Source organism: Ahaetulla prasina, chromosome 3 (assembly GCF_028640845.1).
Source record: "Ahaetulla prasina isolate Xishuangbanna chromosome 3, ASM2864084v1, whole genome shotgun sequence".
Taxonomy (NCBI): Eukaryota; Metazoa; Chordata; class Lepidosauria; order Squamata; family Colubridae; genus Ahaetulla; species Ahaetulla prasina.
In genome coordinates, this window is record NC_080541.1 from 36,436,044 (window position 1) to 36,458,369 (window position 22,326).

General features: G+C 38.4%; 1 protein-coding gene across 1 annotated transcript in view; it reads left to right on the forward strand.

Moving 5' to 3' along the window:
- Positions 1-10,129, forward strand: part of MMP16 (matrix metallopeptidase 16) — a 179,660-nt gene extending 169,531 nt beyond the window's left edge. Inside the window, exon 10 of the mRNA XM_058178150.1 lies at positions 4,459-10,129. Coding sequence (XP_058034133.1) covers positions 4,459-4,793 — 335 coding nt within the window. The 3' untranslated portion in view covers positions 4,794-10,129. The remainder of the gene's footprint in view (positions 1-4,458) is intronic.
- Positions 10,130-22,326: the final 12,197 nt, after the last annotated feature.

Below are 22,326 nucleotides of genomic sequence, written 5' to 3' on the forward strand. Positions count from 1 at the left end.
GTTGCTTAAATGTGAGTCCCCATAACAGTTCAATATATACATTTAAGATATCTAATAATTGGAATAGGCCACAGTTTTTTTTAATATATGGGATTGCATTGATGCTCAGGTTAAATCACATCTTCAGTGTCAAGCTTGTAACTGATGTGGATGGGGGGAGGGGGAGGAGCCATACTGGGACCTTGACTCAGTTTGTTTTGTTTCTTTTAATGCCATTTTCTGACAGCTACAGCTGAGCAAGGTATCCAGGAGCTGATATCTCCTTCCCATTTGCTTAGAGGCAAAGTTTAGGATTTACTTCCTGTGAAAGGGAACAGCCCCTTCAAATTCCAGCTAAGAAAAGATTTGCTTTTACAAATAACAAAATATTTTAGGTCAGAACTTTTTTTCCAAACCACCCAAATGGAAACGTATCATTCTTGATTATGAAGGTCTTCATTATATGAATATTAATTGTTGTTTTGGGCTGTCGGCTATTTGATTGCAAAGTTTAACATTTCCAAATACAGTTACAACCAATTGTTGGGCTGCTAGCAGTATACATGCAATTAATTGATCAGAGATTTATTTACTTTTCTTTCTCTTTATCCATGACAGGTCTCCAGTAATATTTTTTGTTTCTCTGTAAATGAGATGTGATATTTCTTCCTTTTCTAAGCATTGTTCCTTCCTTTAGCTCAAATCACCAATTGCTCTAACAAAAGCTTTCCCCCCAGAAATAATTAGTTCCTTCCTCTAAATCTGCCTTCTCCATCAAGAAGACTTTTCAGAATGAAGCCTTTTAACTATAGAGGTTTTCTTGCTTTCTTTTTTCAAAAGGGAAAGTGATTTGGAAAACAAATCTATCTATCCCTCCCTCCCTCCCTCTCTCTCTCTCTCTCTCTCTCTCTTTCTGTCAACCTTTAAAAGCAAATTATCCATGTTGCAGGTATGTCTGTTAGACTCATCTACATGGTATATAACAGAAATATTTATTGGTTTTTGAGTCTTTCAGTCACACTGAACTTCACAGTCTCTAAAATGTTGGCAAAGAAATATCTGGCAATAAAACTAAAAAGAAAGCATATTTCTTTTTTCATTGGCTTGTTTTTAAAAGATAAACTTAGGAAATTCAATGGATTCTCAGAGAATAAGAAAGAAACAAGCTATCTGCTGAAGCCTGCCAAAAATGTGCTGGGGATTGTACCCTAAAATCAGGATTGTATTGGCTATTGCCTTAAGCTTAAGCAAGCAAGGTTACGAAGGAGAACACCATACCTAGTTTCACAGAACTGTGATTAAACTTTGCCTGTAGTAGTTTCCTTCTCCTCTTCAGAGATTGCACTTGAAACTGTATCATATCACTTTAGGAGAAAAGGTTCAGAGGACCTGCTTTTAGTTTAGCAACTTACATTAATCCTCATTCATTTGGGTGAGGAAATGGTTGGAGGGGACTGGAAGGAAGCACGAAAACATGCCAACTGAGAAGTAGAAGACTATGTTCAGATTTAAGCTACAGGTATTTAACTCATAGATCTTATTCCACCTTAAAAGCTTTTTGCTAATATATAATAAAAATGCTAGCAGTATTTTTTATTAGCCGAATCAAATTATTCTCTTTAAACAATACATGTACATTTTTTGTGTATGATGCATAAAAACAAAAAATAATTTCAAGAAATCTAGATTTTTCCTAGGTTTCAGCAGAATGTAGGACTATAGTGCGGGGTTAAACTATGTAAGAAACTGGAGTTGTTATCCAAATGAGACATGCACACTTCTGTTTCCAGTTGTCCATGTCTCCCATGTATTGTACCATTTGCTAAATCATCGTGTGCAGTGGCATCATTCTCATCTGTTTTTTTCCTAATCCCTGGGAGTATTCAGTACAAATTCTCTATTTAGTGTGCTAATCATCAAACACCACATTACTTCGTTAAATATCCAAACTTTGCTGCACTTTACAATCACCAGGGAAGCTTTAACTTCTCCACCCCAATGATTTTGGCTACACTGAAAGTACTGTAAGGGAAAATAACAGCTGCATTGAGCTCACTGGGGATAAAAGCCTACAGCCTCCTTGAGCTCAGTGCAATTGAAGGTAGAGTTTCCTCTCAGCATTGGGAGATAGATTGAAGAACTGGGAAAACAAATCACTTTCCCATTTTCCTTAAGGAAAGATGGTTCTCCAGATCCCACTCTATCCTGATGAAGGAGTGGCTAACCAGGATCCAACTTCAGATTTGAGAAAGAATAGTAAGCTGCCAAAAACAGATTTTGAATGTACTAACTAGAATGAAGAGAGAGGAAGTATTGCTTTCTCTTGCAAACAGCTGAAGACTGACTCATAGACACCTACGCTGTGATGTGAGGTGAACAAGGGAGAGTAAAAAAGAAGCAACTAAGAGGTCATGGAGGATGAGGTGTTTAGGGACTCAGTGCAAAGGAATGTTGCCTGACAGCTAAAGAAAATTATGTTGCTCCAAAATAAGCATTTTCTCCTCCCCAGTAGGATCTTAGCTTTTGTAGAACATATGTGACAGACTGTGAGGGAGTTTGCTTATAGTAACCCAAAAATCTTATGATGTTTTTGTTTTGCTGCATTAGATCACCTTCATAGATATAACAAACTTATATATTGTCCAGCAAGATTCTAAATGTGTTGTCTAATACCACAGCATATAGTAGTAATTTTTCAAAAATAATGATGGTGATGATTCATTGTCAAACAATTCAAAAAAATAATCCAAACAAGATGGATTGTGTCAAAATAATACATATTATTAAGCTAATTAGTAAGTCAGTAAATGAACTTGCATTGTAGTCATAATAAAAGATTTATTGGAATCTCCTAGTAGCAGTTTATAGTCCTTCCACAGTGGTAAAACAAAACAGTTGTGAGCTTTCACATTCAAATGGATATTCCATTACCCCAGTCACCCAAAGTATTTTTGCACTCAAATGAAATATTGGAAATATTCTTTGAAAGAAATCTCTTATTCTTAAACAATTTGGAAGACTGCAGAAACTTGAAACTTGCAGAATATGTCAAGGGACGTATTTTCTTTCTCCTACCTCTCATCTTTAATGCATCATCATTCAAGCCAAGCTAGTAAGCACATTAAAAAATGGGGGAAAGATTGTGTCTACTGGCACCAAAATAAAATTATTCCAAAGCAGCTTTACGTACATTCAATTTTTAGAAAGAAAATGAAAATTAATAAATGGCCAAGCCAAGTTGTTTTTACATTCCTGTCATAAAAATTTGAACTGGAAAGCAAAAAAAGTAGTGCTTAATTTGAATAAGGCGCAGGTGTCAAATAGGGCACAGGTGTCAAACTCGCCACGTCACGTTGCCGACACATGAAGTTTCGTGAGCTGGGGTGAGCATGGCCAGCCCATAATGCATCCAGCCTGCAGGCCACCAGTTGACACCCCTGGAATAGGGAAATAAGTGATTTTAAAAAATAAAGATTTGTCCTTTTTGTCATTCAAAGATAGAGCCCATTGTTTATAAGTTTGTTATGTTATTGCAATGAATTTTTGCAATTTTCCAAATTAATTCACTTATGTTTTTTATTTTTTTTTGACTATCCCTCACATTGTGAGAGGCAAAGTTATAAAACTGGATAAAACTCCCAGCCGTTTGCATGCAGTTGATAAATAACAGGAGGTTGTATATCCATTGTGAAAGTTTTTATTGGGTTGGTACCAGTGGTGGGATTCAAATAATTTAACAACCGGTTCTCTGCCCTAATGATTTCTTCCAACAATCAGTTCACCAAACTGCTCAGAAAGTTAACACCCGGTTCTCCCAAAGTGGTGCAAACTGGCTGAACCCCACCACTGGTTGGTACCACTTTTCAACTGAGACAGTAAAAACTTTACTTTTTTGGGCAGGGAGGCTGATTTCTGCAATTAGGCACCCTGTGATTGTCCTGGTTTGCTTTTGAATGATCAGATTCTAGCTCCTTACTGAAGATATGAAGCTGTGTACACCTGTTTTATGTTTCAGAGTTCATTTTAAAGATGATGGATGCAACAGAGAACAGATTCAGGAGGGTGGGAGCAATCTAACTAACTCACTGCTATAATTTTCAACAACTGACCAATATTCCTTTGCTCCTTGAGCAAATCAGACTCAAGTTATTTTCAAGTGTCAATTTAAAACTGTATTTAAAACTTAATTCTTCCATCACATTAAACAAGTTAGACTTCAGGGCATGACTCAAACATGCTGATCAGTTATACAGACAGTCTAATTTTATGGAAGCAGAAGAATTGTTTTAAGAAAAAATGTTTCATAAAATTGTGTAGCAATCTATACGAAAGCTGGTGTATAGAATCAGGATGCTCTTTTGACTAGGTGGGGAGTTCTTGTATTCATTTGCAAATTGCAGTTGTATTCTCACTTTCTGTAGGTTCTTTTACTGAGAGATGTCCAAATATTGAAATAATTCAATATTTGTTTCTAAATAGGCTTCACATATTTCTACAAAGGCAAAGAATACTGGAAATTCAACAATCAAATGCTCCGGGTGGAACCGGGATATCCCAGATCTATCCTCAAGGATTTTATGGGCTGTGATGGACCAGCAGACCGGGACAAAGACCGACACAGCCCTCAAGATGATGTAGACATTGTCATCAAACTGGACAACACAGCCAGCACTGTGAAAGCTATAGCCATTGTCATTCCTTGCATACTGGCCCTGTGCCTCCTTGTCTTGGTTTACACTGTGTTCCAGTTCAAGAGGAAAGGAACACCCCGCCACATACTTTACTGCAAACGCTCTATGCAAGAGTGGGTGTGATGTAGGGATATTTTTTTCTTCTTCTTTTCTCCCAGGAATAGTGGTAACATGAAATCCAACAAAAGAGCTGTTACGGAGTTTCCTACTAAGGAGCAGGCCTGTGTCTGTCTCAGCCAGGGATGATCTTTAAAATCCAGGGGGCTGCTTGTCCTGCACAAGAGTGAGAATTTTCTCCAGTAGGAAGCTTCAGTCGTACACAGTACCTGCCGTATCTCCAGTTCTTCGTCTGTCTTTGTCATTCAGTTCCAGCCTTTCCTCTGCACGCTCAGTATACCCAATGCAAAACAATCAGGATATTCATAAAAAAGAACAACATGAAAAAAGAAGAATCTCTGGCATCCCAGTTGGGTCTTTTTCTTTCTTTCTTTCTTTCTCTTTCTTTCTTTCTTTCTTCTTTCTTTCTTTCTTTCTTTTTCTCTTTGAAAATTTTTTGTGTGAGGTTAAAAAAAGAAAAGAACAGAAAACATATAAGCATTTTTTTAAAAGAGAAAAGATAGAATAACTAAAACACAACAATCACAATGGAACTTTCAGGAAGTGTGAAGATCCAAAACAGCTTTGTCTCCAAAGAGGATTGCTTTCTGTCAGCTACAGATATAGTCCTATACTCCTACACATAATTTTTAACAAGTGGGAGATCAGGATGCATACAGGAATTCTGACTGTTTGGACAGCCATTTTCCAACAAACAAGGGGCCAAAATATCTGCAATATAGTAACAGCCTTAATAATATATTCATTTTGTGTTTTATACAATTGTTCAGAGCTATGTCCTCAAATGTTTTCACACATTTATATTCATTACTATATTCAGAGAGTATCCTTTTTACTGATTGGTTTAGAATTTATTGGTTTCTCGCCTGTCCACTTTTCTCTTTTCTCCAGAATTGTATCAGGTGAATTGGTCCCAGGCTTTCCATAAGCTTCTCAGAAACCTTATTTTGAAACCAGACTAGAGAGCAGCAAATTCCAGAAGTAAGAATGCAATCAAATAAATTAAAAGTTACTGAGAAACATAAGACTAGTGTTAAGTTTATATAATCAGTGTCTCTTTGAGAACTATCAGACCAGTTTTCAGAGTGGAAAATAATATTGATTGAAACGGTAATAGTACACAGATTTTGCTTTTACTTAAAGGTAACACTCCATGACTCATAAATCAGATCTACAGAGCCTTCAATGCCATTGCTACCTTCTCCCATCGCTGTTGCTTCTAGTGTGTTTCCAGGACACAGTAGGTAGTCCTGGCTGGCACATTTTCTTATGTTACTTCATAGTAGCATAATGAAGAAGAAGTTAGAATGGGTTTGGCAGCGGTCAAGTGGATTTGCAGATAATGGAAGGCAGTTGTTAGCCCTGGGATTGAATCAGCTGGGTTTATTTATTTATTTTTAATTGCCATACCTAATGTGTAGTGACAGTTCTTCAACATTGCCTCCTTGTCTTCAGCTGGTGCTATGCCAAGCCATTTTATCAGTCTCCCACGTCTCTCTGCTGCTCTTTTTCTCCCAACACTATTGATCTCATTATTGGTAGACCCCATGGGTCCCATTAACAAGTAATGAGCTTCCCTTACACTCTTGAAAAGTAGGTGTGTGAACTTTTTTTTTTAAAATTCTGCCAGCCAACATGGCAGGGCACTTGATGAGTGGCATTATGTTCTTATCATGCAAGTGACCTTTTCTTTGGTACTGTGCTTGGAGGGCCATGCATCGTACCTTTGTGAACCGCAGTGGGTAGAATTGAACACTTGGCTGCCGTTTGGCTGGAGACAGATACATATAATTTGCAGCAATTCAAACACCGTCTGCTAGCAGGAGGCAATGCCGCCTATGGATTACATTGTCTCTGCTCACTAGTTTTGTGGGGCTTTTTTGTGCTGAGCTCTGTTGATTAGAAATGACAGCAGTATAACTGGGATGAATAGAAGAGAAAGAGATGCTGCTGGAAACAGTCCCTCTATCATACTACCTTCAGCTTTCATGAAAGCGTTGGTCCTTCTCCAGCTTAAGAGCAATAGGAAAATATGATTTAATTGTGGGACAAGACATAACTCTTCTATGTAACAATTGGCTTCATTTTTATTTTTTAAAAAAGCTTGTCTTTTAAAGTTTTTTTAAAACACTATTCTGCATGAGTACAGAACTTGATTTTGAATATGGACACTTATAGGCATAGTTAACCCTGTCAAGGAGAAGAGAAAGCAACATCTAATATTGCCTGGCTCCTGTTTCATCTTCCCTCCTCTTCACAAAATGTGGTCATTTGGTATTCATCTTAGTTCTCAAAGGATTGGCAAGACCTCTGGCATTTAGCTGTGCACTAAGTCACGGAAAGAACCTACCTGGCATTATGTCATCTTCTGTAATTTTATGCTAACAGCAGTATTATCATTTTCATGTGACCTGCAGAGCAGGTTATATATTAATTTTTTTTTCCTAGAGAAAAGTCAGCAACTGACAGACCTCTTTTATTGATTTTAAGAGCTGCTTCTTGCAGTGACATGTTTTTTACAGTCACTGGGCTGTGAATTTATGAAAAGTGTTCAGAAAGAATGCACCCCACTAGATAGATACCTGACTTTTTATGAAAGCTAGGATTCGGGGGAAGTAGCTTTTGATACAATGAACAGCTTGCCTTGAACTTCATTGATCTGTTGATTGTCATTACTGAGTTAAACATTGTCTTCTGTGAAAAAGAGAAAAACCTTCGCTGTCTGAATTTCCTTACTGTGTACTATTTGATGTCTTTGCTCTTTGACCTTTAACTTGCAAACTGGCACAAGCTGAATGGGAAATAAGATGTTTCCAAGCATTTTGGATTGGGACTACATTTTTACAAGAAAAAAAAAAGCTTAATGTATGTTGTCTGAATTCATCAGTTCTATTACAGAAGGGCAAAGGTTGAGAAGTCCTTCTAGCTGGAGTCTATGCAGACAATCTGATCTTATTCCTGCTTAGTTCCAACTCACTCCATTGGGAGAGAATTTCTCAGTGGAATGTGCCCAGCATTAGTAACTGGTACAAGGAGAATGGAAAAATTGCTATGTATACATGCACTCTAATAATGAGCTACAGTATACAAATTTCTATTTAATTTTGATAAAATGTTTCATGTGAAACCAGTCCTTTCTACATATGACTTGTTTTAAATGCATTCTAAAATACTAAAATACTTGAAAACAGCCATCGTTGACATGTATGGTTTCATATATGTGTGTGTGTATACAAATACACACGCATATACTAGGCTGAAAACAGTTTCTTACTAATTTCCTAATCCACATTACCAAATCATTTTATAGAGAGTGTAAGTATATATGCCTATTATTTTTTGGTAATGAATAGCTGGACTGCCTTGAATTTATATTTCTATTGAGTACAGCATGAAGATTAGTATGATTCAAATGAACATGATTTGGGGCTTTGTTTTTTTATTCTGAATCGAGGGTTTATTTTGTAAAGAAAAGAGGCATGTAATACAGGATTGCACAGACAACATTCCCATCAGCATAAACAGATTGATGAATGGATGACAGAATAAAAGAGAAAAGAATTCCTTAGTTTATAGCACATATGCATTGCAAATAGAGGTTTGGAATCTCTTAAAGATATGATATACGGTATTTTAATGATTGTACCACTGTGAGATCATTATATTAGCCAGTTATATCTAACTGAGCTGATGGTGCACTACATGACTTATGTATGGTGAACAGATCCCAGAGTTCTCCATTTCCTTACCCTTTCCTTTCAAAACACATTAGTTAACTGGAATTATAGTTTTCTATCAGCAATCAGTTCTGCTACTAAGATAGTATTTTTTTTCTTTTGTTTCACGTTCTCTTGTGCTTAACTTCAAAATGGAAACATAAATATATTATGAACATTCACAAAACTGACAGATGGATAACAGTCAATAAACTTTGCATCTTTGCATCCATTACTTTAATATATGACAATAGACAATATTTATTCCCTTATTCATTTAAATATTTTATTTCCCTTTCAGATTTCCTTAAAAAGAAGGAGAAAGCGCACAGTCATTTTTTTTTAAATAAGGGAAAACAAATATTTGTTTTTGATGGAATTATACAATAGTTTTACAAAAAGTGAATGTTGATAATGTATAGTGCTAGATATAATATGAATGCATAAATATGAAAAGTTTGAGCATACTTTGTCATAGAAGGTAAACCTATGTCACCATTTCTTTTATTTTACAAAGCAATCAACTGATTTTTTTCTAGCCCTCTCATATTGTAACCCCAGTATTCAAATTAATTTTTATCTTCACTTCCACAGACATGTGGATGTAATGTAAGTTCAATATAAGGGTGTAAATTTATTGAGAAATGGAAACCATATGAGATAAAAAGCAACATATTACATTCCATTAAAAAAAATGATTTTATTTTTTAAAAAAATGCCCTGTAAGCTTTTGGTAAGAAACTCAAGAAAATTCCAATTTTAGAAATAAAAAGCAGCATTGAGTTTTGAATAAATCCTTTATTTTAAATAAAAAATACAAATGTTTCCTTATAGATGAATCTAACTTCATCATAGATACAATATGGACAATGGATAAACCAATGTAACTTCACAACACATAATATATAGAAACCTATTTTTAATAAACACACCTATGCTCATATTGCTCAATCAACATTGTAAGGTCAGCCCATCTGCATAGTTAGGGTGCTATAATTGTAAAGGGATAATTAGCATGTTATGTTTGTCATAAACTGTATTGATTTAACTCTTTTAGAGAAAAACAAATATTTGATATTCGATTATCTGATATGGAAAAAATAGGATATTACTCCAAATAACAGATTCTGAAATCTCTGACTAAAATTTTAAAATCTTTTTTTTCTCCCTCTCTGTCTCTTTTTTCTCCCTCTCTTCCTCTCTCTGTCTTTTATTTTTAATTTTTTTTGAGACAAGTATGGCTTAAAGAAGCAGAAGAATGTAGTCAAAATTTTGTGAAAACATATCAACTAGTTAAATGTTGTATTGAAACTTTCCATATTTAACTTGATTATGGAAATAATAGAGTATTCATGCCAATTTTGCCTACTAAAACATATGCAATAAGTGAATCTAATAAGTACAGTTTTGCTACTTATATATTTGTACTATATAACCCAATTCTATACTTGTTTGTTTGCCCTCTCCTTGAGTTCATTAGAGTTTTTACTTATGTATAAACTGTAATGTGCAGAGGATTACATTAGTTGTAATAGTTGTATTCTTCAAATCATATACACTAATGGCTGTTTAGATTTCTTTATTTGAGGACTGAGAGGTTTATATTCAATTACCTGCATACTTTTATTTTACCAGACCAGGGGTCTGCAAACTTGGCTCCTGTAAGACTTGTGGACTTCAACTCCCAGCAGAGCTGGCTGAGGAACTCTGGGAGTTGAAGTCCACAAGTCTTAAAGCAGCCAAGTTTAGAGACCTCTGTACCAGACCACCATTCTGGTGTTTGAAATGATTGCTGTACATCATATAACACAAGGGATTCTGTTCTGATTTGTTGATACGAATGTATTGTGCTAATTGACAATCTTGAATGAAATTTCACTATTCATCATCTTGTAACTAGGCTTGTGAATGTCACCCATCAGAAAAAAAAAGATTCAGACTATCAATTATTATAAAAATCTATCTGTAATATCTGGTGTGCACATTCACTAATAGATCCTCATCTTTAGATTATATAATTGGCCAAATAGCATCTTCTTTAATATTTTGATAGCTTTGGGCATCCAGATCAACTAAGCACATTAAGTGGTAACTCCTCTAACAAGAAAAACAAGACCTGTTTTTCCTGTCATTTCTGACTATTTTAGTAAAAATTAAGCAGATAAGAATAGGAAATGCTTAATCCCATATACTTTGGGACAAGTTTATTAAATCATAGATCTGTTTCTCTTTTCATTAACTATCTTTTCATTAACTATCTTAAGTTCACAAACTGCAGGAATTTGTCTGACATTGCTGCATGGTAGGCTGGCTGTACTTTATGTTACAAAGATATGTTAAAAAAGAGTTATTAGAGGAATTACACCTAGCGATAACTGAATTAAGGCTGATATCTGGGTTACAGATAAACTATGCTCTTCTCCCCTTTTAACCTACTAATTATACTCAAAATATTTAAATTCTGGGTTTAAATGTTGCACTATTATAAAAGGCAAACTAAAGTTTATTTCTCAAATTAAGTAGATTTATTGAACACAGTGCCCCGAGTTTCTCAAATTGCTGGTTTCTCATGAAAAATAATCAAATGCAAAATTTCTATGCCACAATATTGATGTGGCTGTTTAATGCAGGGATATAGATGCAACATTCAAGTCAATTATTAGTTAATGGTGTAAGAATATACCATTCCAGTTAAGCAAAATGTTCAGTATTAGTGCTATGATATTCTCTAGGCATACAGAAGATGTGCTACAGATTTGCAAACCAACTAAAACAGAATAAGGACAGAATGAAGTAAAGTGCAAAAAAAGTCCTCAGCAAGTTCATTGACGCGCATTTTTCTTTTCTTGTAAATTTTTTTGGCATCCTATAAACCAGGGGTAGTCAACCTTTTTATACCTACTGCCCACTTTTGTATTTCTGTTAGTAGTAAAATTTCCTAACCGCTCACTGGTTCCACAGTAATGCACCATGTATCATCCTCTGCGCATGCCTCTCGCGCATTGTGGATTGGGTTTGGGGGGGGCACCGGCTACCAGCTCTGCTTGTGTGTTACAGCTAAGTGGTGTGGGGAGAGATGCGCAAGCATTTCTGGGATGAGGCTGTTTTGTTTGCAGTCGCACTATAGTGCCATTTAGTTTCACTTATGTAATGTGAACTAAACTTATGCGCAGATGATACAAATAGTATATTTTCAGAAATTTAAATTGTCACAGGGAATTTTATGAAAACCTAATGAAAATGTTTTTAAATAATGCTATGAAAACTTTTTAAAAAGTCAATTAAATTAAAAAAAGGACAAAACCCCTACTGCCCACCATGAAAGCTGGAACGCCCACTAGTGGGCGGTAGGGACCAGGTTGACTACCACTGCTATAAACAGTAAAAGTCATTTCCCAATAAATTTTACTAGAATTTTAAAATGTTGAACAGCTGCTAAAAGTACTTTTGTGTTTTCCATTGAATTTCCTTTGACTGAATTAGTGCAAGCAGCCCCTAATGGTGAGACATGTCTTTGGGTTTAAGATTTCAGTCTGCCATTCACTCACACCAACATAAGACTAAGGTAAACACACACACACACACACACACACACACACACACACACACACACAGAGTCTTGAATTACAGAATTAAATATTGTAGGCTGGTGATTTTTCCCTATAGCCTTGCCTTTATGAGTATGGTGTCCAAGGTGGTACTTGCCTGGCATCATTCCAGAAGATAGGCTGGGTCTAAATAATAATACTAGCATACATTTAATGGGTGCCTTACAGTTCCATCATTACACATGTTAGATGTTGGTCCTTTCCTTTACCTGTCAAACTCTTTACTATTTTGTAGAATTCCATTTAGATTCTCTGAATATGCACTCATCAGCTTTATGATTCAACAAGCTCTGGTCAGACAATTCTGTAAACACTGACACAATTCCACCTAAGTCTGGGATTGCCACTTATTTTCACTTTATGACTAAGAGTCTTACGGTATTGTTTCTGCATTGTTGAGGTTTCTGTTTTAGCTAATCCATACACTGCCAGACTACTTAACTACATGATGTTGCTATGGCCTTTACTGCAGCTTTCTCCAGTCTGATCTCTTCTTTAGCGTCACCTCTTTCCAGCTCTAAACACCTTTAGGATCTTTAGGAAAAACTAGAAATTTTAAAACTTCAGCAGTTTATTTTAAAGAATATGGGAGGTAGGATATATAGGGCCAATGTGGAGGTGACCTATTCTTGCCTCATCTAGTGTGATTGGTCTGTTTGTCATTTCTAAGAATTCCAGTTTTGTTTTGTTTTTTTTAATATACATTTTCTAGGGTTCTTCATCTTCAAAACTCTGGAGCTTTGAATCTGATACAAGCCCAACGTTTTCCTGCTATTCATTAAAGTAGTTTCTTTTCAGGCTTTTGTAGAAACCTGAAAAATCGTTCCACTTGCTTTAAGAATAACATTAATTTTAATGAGTCAGTTTCTTTTGGCAGTGCCACTTTTTCTGACTTGCAGGGGGAGGTGCTGCACTTGCAAAATTCAACGCTATTGTGAATCATTTTCTATGTGTGCACAATCCTGATACCTACCTATATGCATTAAAAGAAAGATTTATAAATATTTCTTCAAAATTATATGCTGATTTCGCCCAAGTCCACAACTAAAGTATGATTGTTACCTCATACCTGATGATTCCTCATACCTGATAGTCAGAAATCAGCAATTTCTGGAAGGAATTGATTTTAAAAAGGGAAGTGATTTCCCTTTTTACCCTCTTGCTTTTAGTTTTTCCTATAAACAATAGCTGTTGAAAAATAAAAACACTACTACCACCACTATCTGCATTAGAGCTGCCAGATGAAACCTGAAAAAAATCCAGTCAGACAGTTGATAGCAGCAAAGAAACACAGCTAGTATTTACCAGTTGCTGTCACCTAGTGACCATCTGAATTTCTGTAGCTTTATCCTGTTTTCTTTTTTGGTAAGTGATTTACATCGGTGGTTTCCTTTACTTCAAGGATGTTTATCATACTTTGCAAGAAAAAGTAACTTTTTCCAACAAACCTCTATATTGTAAGGCTCATGGTACAAGCAAGAAACTTGAAGGCCAATCAATTAACAATATATAATAGAAAGTGGAACATTCTAGAGCACTTAACTATTTTATTCTGCTTATTCTGGTTTATTCTGATGTGATTCCTTTATGCTTCTAGAGATGAAAAGCAAGATTTTGACCTAGAAGTAATAAATTATCTAATTATGAGAAATCAATCTTCTCCTTTTTTAATTCTACTTTCACGCTTACAATATGACAGCTGAAAATGTATTTGATGTTATCCCTACAGACTAGACAAAAAAGAACATAGGAACTTTAGTGTCACTTTATGTTTTTAACCCCACCTCAACCCCTGCCGACAAGTTGTAATATTCTTCAGTAAGTGGCAGGTCTTTTTATAGGCAAGTGCAATTGCTATAAAAAAGCTAAGAAGCAAGACAGACCTATATACCTATGCGTAGAAATATAAACACAATATTTTTTTCCTTCTGACTTTGCCTCTTTTAGAGCAGAGTTGGTTCAGAGTGCTGCAGATAAAGAAACAACAAATTCTATGAATTTATCATACAACAGTTGAACAAAATTAAACAACAATACTGTCTTCTTCCCAAAACATTTCTCCATTAATCATTTAACAAATGACATGTTATTCTTTCAAGTACTTTCTATGGACAAACACAATATTTGTTTGTGTGCAAAAGCAAGGCCGACTTAAATGGTGCTAAAGTGTATAATATTAAAGACCATCAGATATAATCAGGCAAATATTTGTGGTGCTTCGAGAGATTTTTTTTTCTTGATGAGTTTAACAGTGTTTTATTATACATACATTATTTTTATTAGTAAATTGAAGTCTCATAATGCACTGTTAAATAAAATGGGTTAACTAATCTCTGTACCAGTTCATCAAATTATTATTGTTTTATTCTTTATAATATTGCATAATTAAAGGTCAAGGGTCATGATATTAATCATATTGCTGTAAATCATTTACTTAACTCAGCATTTTTTCAACAAAATACTTATGTTTACAATAGTATAATAACCCATTAACTGCTGCATCAACCTTTAACCACAAAATAAAAATGTCATATGCTAGAATCGTCTTTTTTTGGTTCTTGTCCGGCAATCAAAGAGTTAAGGGCTGTGCAGTGATTTGTTTCCTATTTATTAATTTCTATTTATTTTCTGGGGTGTTTTTTTTTTTCTGAGGAGGGATTGGGGTGGGGCAGTTCTCATCTGCTGTAAGTGTCTTAACCAAGGGAAGGGTTCAAATGGCTTTTTATACTATCTTATGTACTTATCATCATTTCATTGTGTTGTATTAAAAAAACTGTCAATAAATAAGAAAGCAGAAAAATGCTTCAAAAGATTATTTTATTTAGCCTATATTATTCATCACAATTTGACCTTTAATCCCATTTTTTCCTGCAGAATGTACATATATTTTTCTGAACAAAAGCTTTTCATATTGACGACAGTGATGCCTTACATGTTCTTTCATTGTCTGAAGTGAAATTAGAAGTTCTTTCCACAGTGTTAAAAATTCTAAGACAAATTTAGAGGAAGCATAGATGAAGAAGGAATTGGTTCAAAATTAACTAGATCATTATATGAATATTCTGACTCAAAAAGTTCAGAATCCATACTGACCAAACTTTAGTGGGCATAATTACCTTGAATATTAGGATAGCACTTAGTTTAAATATTTAATATTCTTTCATCTAGAAAAATTCATATTCCATTATTTTAGTCAATATGAACATTCTGAACCATATATGTCAGAATCTCCTGTACTACTTACAAGTTAAATTTGTCTTTGGAAGTTCATAGATGCTCTTTTGAGGGGGCACTTGCAGCTTGTCAATTCTAGGGTTGATCTGCAATTTATTTTCAAGAGAATATCTATGAAAAGTAAGCATGTAAATAAACTAAATAGAAGAATAATATGATGTAATAAAGCAAAAAATGAAACTTATTTAAATCTGTGAAGTGCAATATGAGCTTGTAAATCAATTTTTTAAGAAAAAATCCATTGGGAAGACCCCCCCCCTCCATTTAACATAACAATAAATAATGTTGATTAGGAAACAGGTAGGTTTTTATATTTGCAAGAGACAATAGGTTTGTTCCAAAAAGAAAAATATATATACTGGATATTTTTAATGATAAAAATGAGCATGAACCATTACAATAGGGCTGGAAGAAACAGTAAACTGGTGATATTTGACAGGTGCCTCAGCAACTACTTCACGGAAACAACTGATGAGAAAAAAGAAAGAAAATGGGAAAAAAAGAAAAGGAGAAAGAAAGAAAGAAAATACCCACGTATGTATCAATGAATGTATTGTATGTATGTATTTAATAAATTAATTACTGGTTTTAATTTCACATCTGGCACCAAAGAAAAGACTATAATAAGTTAGATGACTTCTGCTCAGAAATAAAATAGAAGCAATAAGTATGCAGACAGACATGAAAATATTTCTGCCAATCTTAAAAATTGAGTTTTATTCAGATGGAATTCATGAAGGAATTATTTGCATATTCAATTGGAAATATATGTATCATGCATTAAAGCTTAATTATGTTCGCTGAACAGGGCTGACAGTCATAATGCTTCATCTCACCCACTATAAAATGGATATCATTCACCATTTTTAAAAAGTATGCCTTTTGACCAAAAAAGGCTTTTTATAATGATCTTGTTCCTATTGGGGTGGGGGGAGATCCATGGATCATCTGCAGGCTGCTGTGAAGAATATTCTAGCTATTTGGCAGATAATGCTGTTCTGATCTGTTCCAGGCTGGACCCACATTTGGTCTTGTGGTATGATCTGGGATGAACTGAAGTTGGATACCTTTACTGAGTTGTCTGCATTGTTGCTTTGACTACATGTGTTCAGTATTTGGTTCCATTTTTTTTTCTCTCCCTGAAAAAACAAATTTTTAAAAAAGATTTTCCATCCCTGGGACCCCAGGAAAGGCCTATATAATGTTAAAAATTTGAGAGCAAAATTATCAGGATAAAAAAGCCAAGCAACAAAGCATATGCATGTGAAAATCCTGAAGAGAACACCATAGCAACCTGAAGGATATATATGAAGATGGACAGGGAATAAAGTGGAAATGACAACTTTACTTAGAAATATCATTACGATTTTAGTTCTAATAGCTGAGAGGAATGACAAATGCAGAAAGTTTGAAGAGTAGACCTGCACAGTGGTCTTGCTTTCAAGCAGAAAAATTGATTCGGATGTCTTTAGGGCCACATGTGCTGCCTATCAGCATCTCCTTAAAGCGATCTTTTTATGGGCTTGTACTGAATTTTTTTTTTTGTTTGTTTGTTTGTTCAAAAAGTGTGATAAGGCAGAGATGGGTGATAGGCATAAAGCTAATAGTCCTTAGGCTCTGAGGGCTGCAAAATAGAGGAATTAAGGGCCACAAATTGCCTACCACTATTCTAAACACCTGTAATTCATCCAATCTTCTTTGTTTGCCCAATATCCATGCATTCAGCTGAGAGGTATAAATGAAAATTGTAATTGCATCCATCCTACTTTTTCCCCAATTTTTCCTAGATCCTGCACTCATTACTTAACATAATAAGACTGGAGAATACAGGTGCTAAGCAAACTGGTCTTAGGACGCACAAAATGCAAGTAGCTTTCTGATTCTACCTTACAATATCAAGCTCTAAAAGATTCAGGCAAACACAGGAATTTGGTAATAATTTCTGGATTACAACATGCCTTTTTATAGCCATCTTGGAAGAAGAAAAAAAGACTAGATAAAGCTTTTGGTGATGTAATGTATCTTTAAAAGTTTTGGCGGGAAAATAGCACGTTGCTGATTGGTTGAAGCCTCCGGCTAAACTGTATATAAAGAGAGGTTTTTCCCAGCACTGGCTGCTGGGTTCACCATATAGTAAAGAGCTGTTGTCACTATCCTGGTCTCCTGCCTCGTTATTGCCCGAATCTAACACTGGCGACGAAGGTGGGATCTCGAGGCTAAGAGCGCCAGGAAAAGAGCTGAACTCACCAGGAAGGCCGAACCCAGCAAACAAGGCGGAAAGCAGCGATGTCCGGCTACACACCGCCAGCGCCATTCGACCCAGCTAAGGAAAATGGGGTCATACATGGCTCGTTTGAGTGTTTCCTCGAGGCGAGCGAACTTCAAGGAGTTTCAGACAACAGGAAGCGAGCGTATTTCCTGAGCCACTGCGGTCCAGAAGTTTTCGACACCGCAGAATCCTGGCGAGCCAACGCCGTACAGTCGGTACCGTGGCAAACTCTGCAGACTTTATTGAAAGCCCATTATGCACCAACGCCGTCCAAGTATGTGCAGCGGTTCGAATTCGGGGCGCAGACAGCAAGAGGCGAGTCCATCAGCGCATACATGGCGCCCTGAGGAAAGCCTCAAAACATTGCAGTACCGAGACTTGGATGAGGCATTGCTGGAGCAACTCATCCGTGGGGTCAGGGACATCCGTTTGCGAGGCGGCTGCTGTCTAAAAGCAACCTAACGCTGGCAAACGCCTTGGACGAAGCCAGGGCTCACGAGATGTCTACCCAAGCGGCGGAAACCCTACAAAAGCAGGTCGCACCAACGGCTGGTGCGAAATCAACCCGGTCCACAATGAAGATCCAGGCTGAGTCGGACGGTGAGGAGAGGAAGGAGTCTTCCACACGGGAGGCGGAGAAAGAAGACCGGGGTGACTGCGAGTTGCGGAGGGCAACACCAGCGACAACAATGCAAATTTAAGGATGCGGTGTGTCGGTGCGAAAGGAAGGGCACATAGCACAGGCCTGTCGAGCACCCCAACCTTCCGCCAAAAATTCAAACCGGCCAATCAGAGCGCGGACGGCGAAGCGGCCCGTGAGTGGTCAGTTTAAAAAAGGCGCGAAGTTGAATCAGACTGTCGTGAGAGTGGGTCACGCATCAACACGCCTAGAGAAAAAAATCTTTACAAAAGCAAAGATTGAGGGGGTGCCGTGCCGATTGGAGGTGGACACCGGCTCATCGATCACGATCATGTCCTGGGACAATCTCCTGAGAGCCTTACCCGCCATCGCAAAGCGCAAGCTGCAACCACAGAAATTAAAGGTACAAGACTACCAAGGAAATCGCATCCCTGTTCGAGAGGTAACGTCCGTCCACGTCGAGTATGGACAATACAAGAAAACTCTGCCCATCACCATAGTCGATGGGAACCTGCCAAGCTTGTTGGGACTGGATTGGTTCCGAGCATTGGGCATGGGAGTGACTGGAATCTTCAGAAACAAAGTCAACCTCAAAGACGCACTCATGAAGGAATTTGGGGATGTTTTCAAAGACTGCCTGGGCAAGTACACGGGGACCCCTATTTCGTTCAACTTAGACCCCCAAGTTGCCCCTATCCGTCTAAAGGCTAGGAGGGTCCCGTTCGCCCTAAAGCCCAGGATTGACCGGGAACTGGACAAACTAGTAAAACAGGGAATTCTAGTGCCAGTTGACCATGCTAAGTGGGAGACTCCTATAGTCACCCCAGTCAAACCGGACGGGTCGGTCCGGATTTGCGCTGACTATAAGGCAACGCTTAACAAAGCGTTGCAAAGAGTGCTTACCCGTTCGGTGGTACAGCACTTACTGCACTCAATGGGGCAAGGGCAAGTTTTGCCAAGCTAGACTTGGCCCAAGCCTATCAACAGCTGCCCGTAGATAGCAGCACAGCGAGCGCAGACAATTGTGACTCACAGAGGGGCTTTTAAGTGTACCCGGTTACAGTTTGGGGTTAGTGTGGCTCAGGGTTATTTCAGAACCTAATGGGCGGCTATTGCAGGGACTACCAGGGTGGTACCATACTTTGACGATGTACTGGTATCCGCTGAGAATCTAGAGGAATTAGGGGTAAGGCTGCGAAAAGTTTTGGGCATTTTCCGGTCTGCGGTCTCAAAGTTAAACTGAACAAATGCCAGATCGGGGTTGAGTCTGTGGAATTCCTGGGCTACGGATAGACAGGGAAGGGATTCACCCCACAGACAGCAAGGTACGGGCCATCAGGAAGGCCCTGGTCCCAAAGAACAAAACAGAGTTACAGGCATTCTTAAGTCTGGTAAACTTCTACGCGGTATTTTTAAAAAATAAGGCAACCATCGCCGAACCGCTGCACAAACTACTAGCAAAGACAGCTACGTGGTCCTGGGGAAAGGCGGAAGCTAGAGCATTCGAAGGGGTAAAGAATCTCCTATCTAGTGATAGCCTCCTTATTCAATACAATGGCACATTGCCATTAGTGTTAAGCTGCGATGCATCTCCCTACGGGGTGGGGGCTGTGCTCAGCCACCGGTTGCCAAATGGCACAGAAGCCCCTATTGCATATTACTCCCGAACCATGTCATCAGCTGAAAGGAATTATAGCCAGCTTGATAGGGAAGCCTTGGGTATAGTCTCCGGGGTAAAGAAATTCCATGAATATGTATTTGGTCGTGATTTCGAAATCATCACGGACCATAGACCTTTGCTAGGGCTGCTGGCAGGCGACCGCCCAACGCCAGTGGCACTCTCGCCCAGACTGACCCGATGGACTATCTTCCTAGCGGCGTATTCCTACAAATTACTACACCGGCCAGGGAAGGAATTAGGGCATGCGGACGCCCTGAGCAGATGCCCGTTACCAGAGACTATCGAAGACCCCACTCCGGGGATACCAGTTCTGCTAATTGACTCTTTGGACTCTGGCCCAGTCACATCCAAGGAGGTGGCTCGGGCTTCGTACAAGGACATCACAATAAGAACTGTAATTGGTTGGGTACAAAGAGGTTGGCCCGCTGCGCGGGCGGCGTTTTAAAGAATTTGTAAAAAGCGTGGGAACTCTCAGCTCAAAGGGGGTGCCTGCTATGGGGGGATCGAGTGGTGATCCCGGAGAAATTGAGGAAAAAGGTATTGGATCTCCTTCACGAAGGCCACCCAGGGATCGTGAGAATGAAGGGTCTAGCGAGAAGCTATGTGTGGTGGCCCTTAATGGACTCGGAAATTGCTGAAAGGGTAGGAAATGCCAGGCCTGCCAGGAGTCAGACCGCTACTAGCGGCCCCGATTCGGGAATGGGAGAGACCCCAGGGCCCTTGGTCTAGGATCCATATCGATTTTGCCGGCCCCTTCCACGGCCAAACCTTTCTGGTAGTAGTCGACGCCTACTCCAAATGGCTGGAAATCATTCTCATGAGATCCATGACAGCCGAGGCCGTGATTTCAGTCCTACGGCACCTATTTGTAACCCACGGGTTGCCCGACACGTTAGTCTCTGATAATGGCCCGCAATTCACGGCAACCCAGTTTGAAGGATATTTGGCAGAAGAGGGCATCCGGCATGTCCTCTCGGCGCCTTTCCACCCTGCGACGAATGGCCTTGCAGAACGGTCCGGTCGGGGGGCAAAAGAAGCATTGTCCAGAATCAGGCCTGGCGGCTGGCAAACAAAAATCGGTACCTTCCTGGCTGTCCAACACAGAACCCCCTGTGTCACAACTGGCAGAAGCCCGGCAGAGCTATTAATGGGTCGGAAGCTCAGGTGCCCACTAGACCGTTTAAACCCAAACTACACACCAGACGGTTACAAAGGGGTACAGGGTAAAACAAGAGGGATGGCAGTAGGCGACCTAGTGTGGGCACACAACTACAGCGAGGGTCCGACCTGGGTAACAGGAAAAATCCTAGAGATAACAGGACCAAAATCATATCTAGTAGAGATAGAGGATGGCCGGGTATGGAAGTGCCACATAGACCAGATAAGGAAGCATAACGGTAAATCAGAAACAGACATAACAGGCCCTGACTACCCAACGTTTGAATCTACAGCTGACTCAAACCCGGGGCAAACGCGAGACTTATCTGAGTTCCAGAAGGTCCAGCGACACCAACCGGCCCATCCTGAAGACAGCAGGGACGACTCTACAAATAATCCAGGGCCGGATGGCCTAGAGGAGGAGCTGAGAGGAACAAACAGTCCCTCCGGTCAGCTCGACTCACTCCCAGAAATGAATTGCGAGGTCCGAAAGAGTCAGGAGACGCCCAGTCTACCTGCGTGATTACGTAGAAAAATAAGATGCTAATTTTATGTAAATATTGGTAAAGTGTTTTCTGGGAGGGAAGGAGTGTAATGTATCTTTAAAAGTTTTGGCGGGAAAATAGCACGTTGCTGATTGGTTGAAGCCTCCGGCTAAACTGTATATAAAGAGAGGTTTTTCCCAGCACTGGCTGCTGGGTTCACCATATAGTAAAGAGCTGTTGTCACTATCCTGGTCTCCTGCCTCGTTATTGCCCGAATCTAACAGGTGAGATCCAACAGAAATCTATGGATGCATTTGTCCTTTCTTCAGTTTTTCCAGTTGGTATATGACTACTCTGTTACTACACCGACTATTCTCTGAATAACAGAGCTTAGATCTTAATTATGCAGAAGAAAATATATTTATCAACTACTACTATCAGAAGTGACAACTGAAGCTGGCAAGGCATGAAGCAAATTGCCTTAGGCCAAAGAATACCATTTTATAAACACGACACAGGTGTCCTTCATATTCCAGTCCAGAAAAAAAATCCATTTTCAAAAAAGGACGAGTAAAAGAGACTAATGAGCTAAAATTTGGACTCTTTCTCTGTCTCTTTCACTGACACACAGAGAGGGGGAGATGTTAAGTGTCAGTAAAACTGATTGGAACACATCGATATTAAATTTTTCCAACCTAATACCTTCCAAACTGAGATACAGTTTTCAAAATTTCCAACCAGCGTTGAA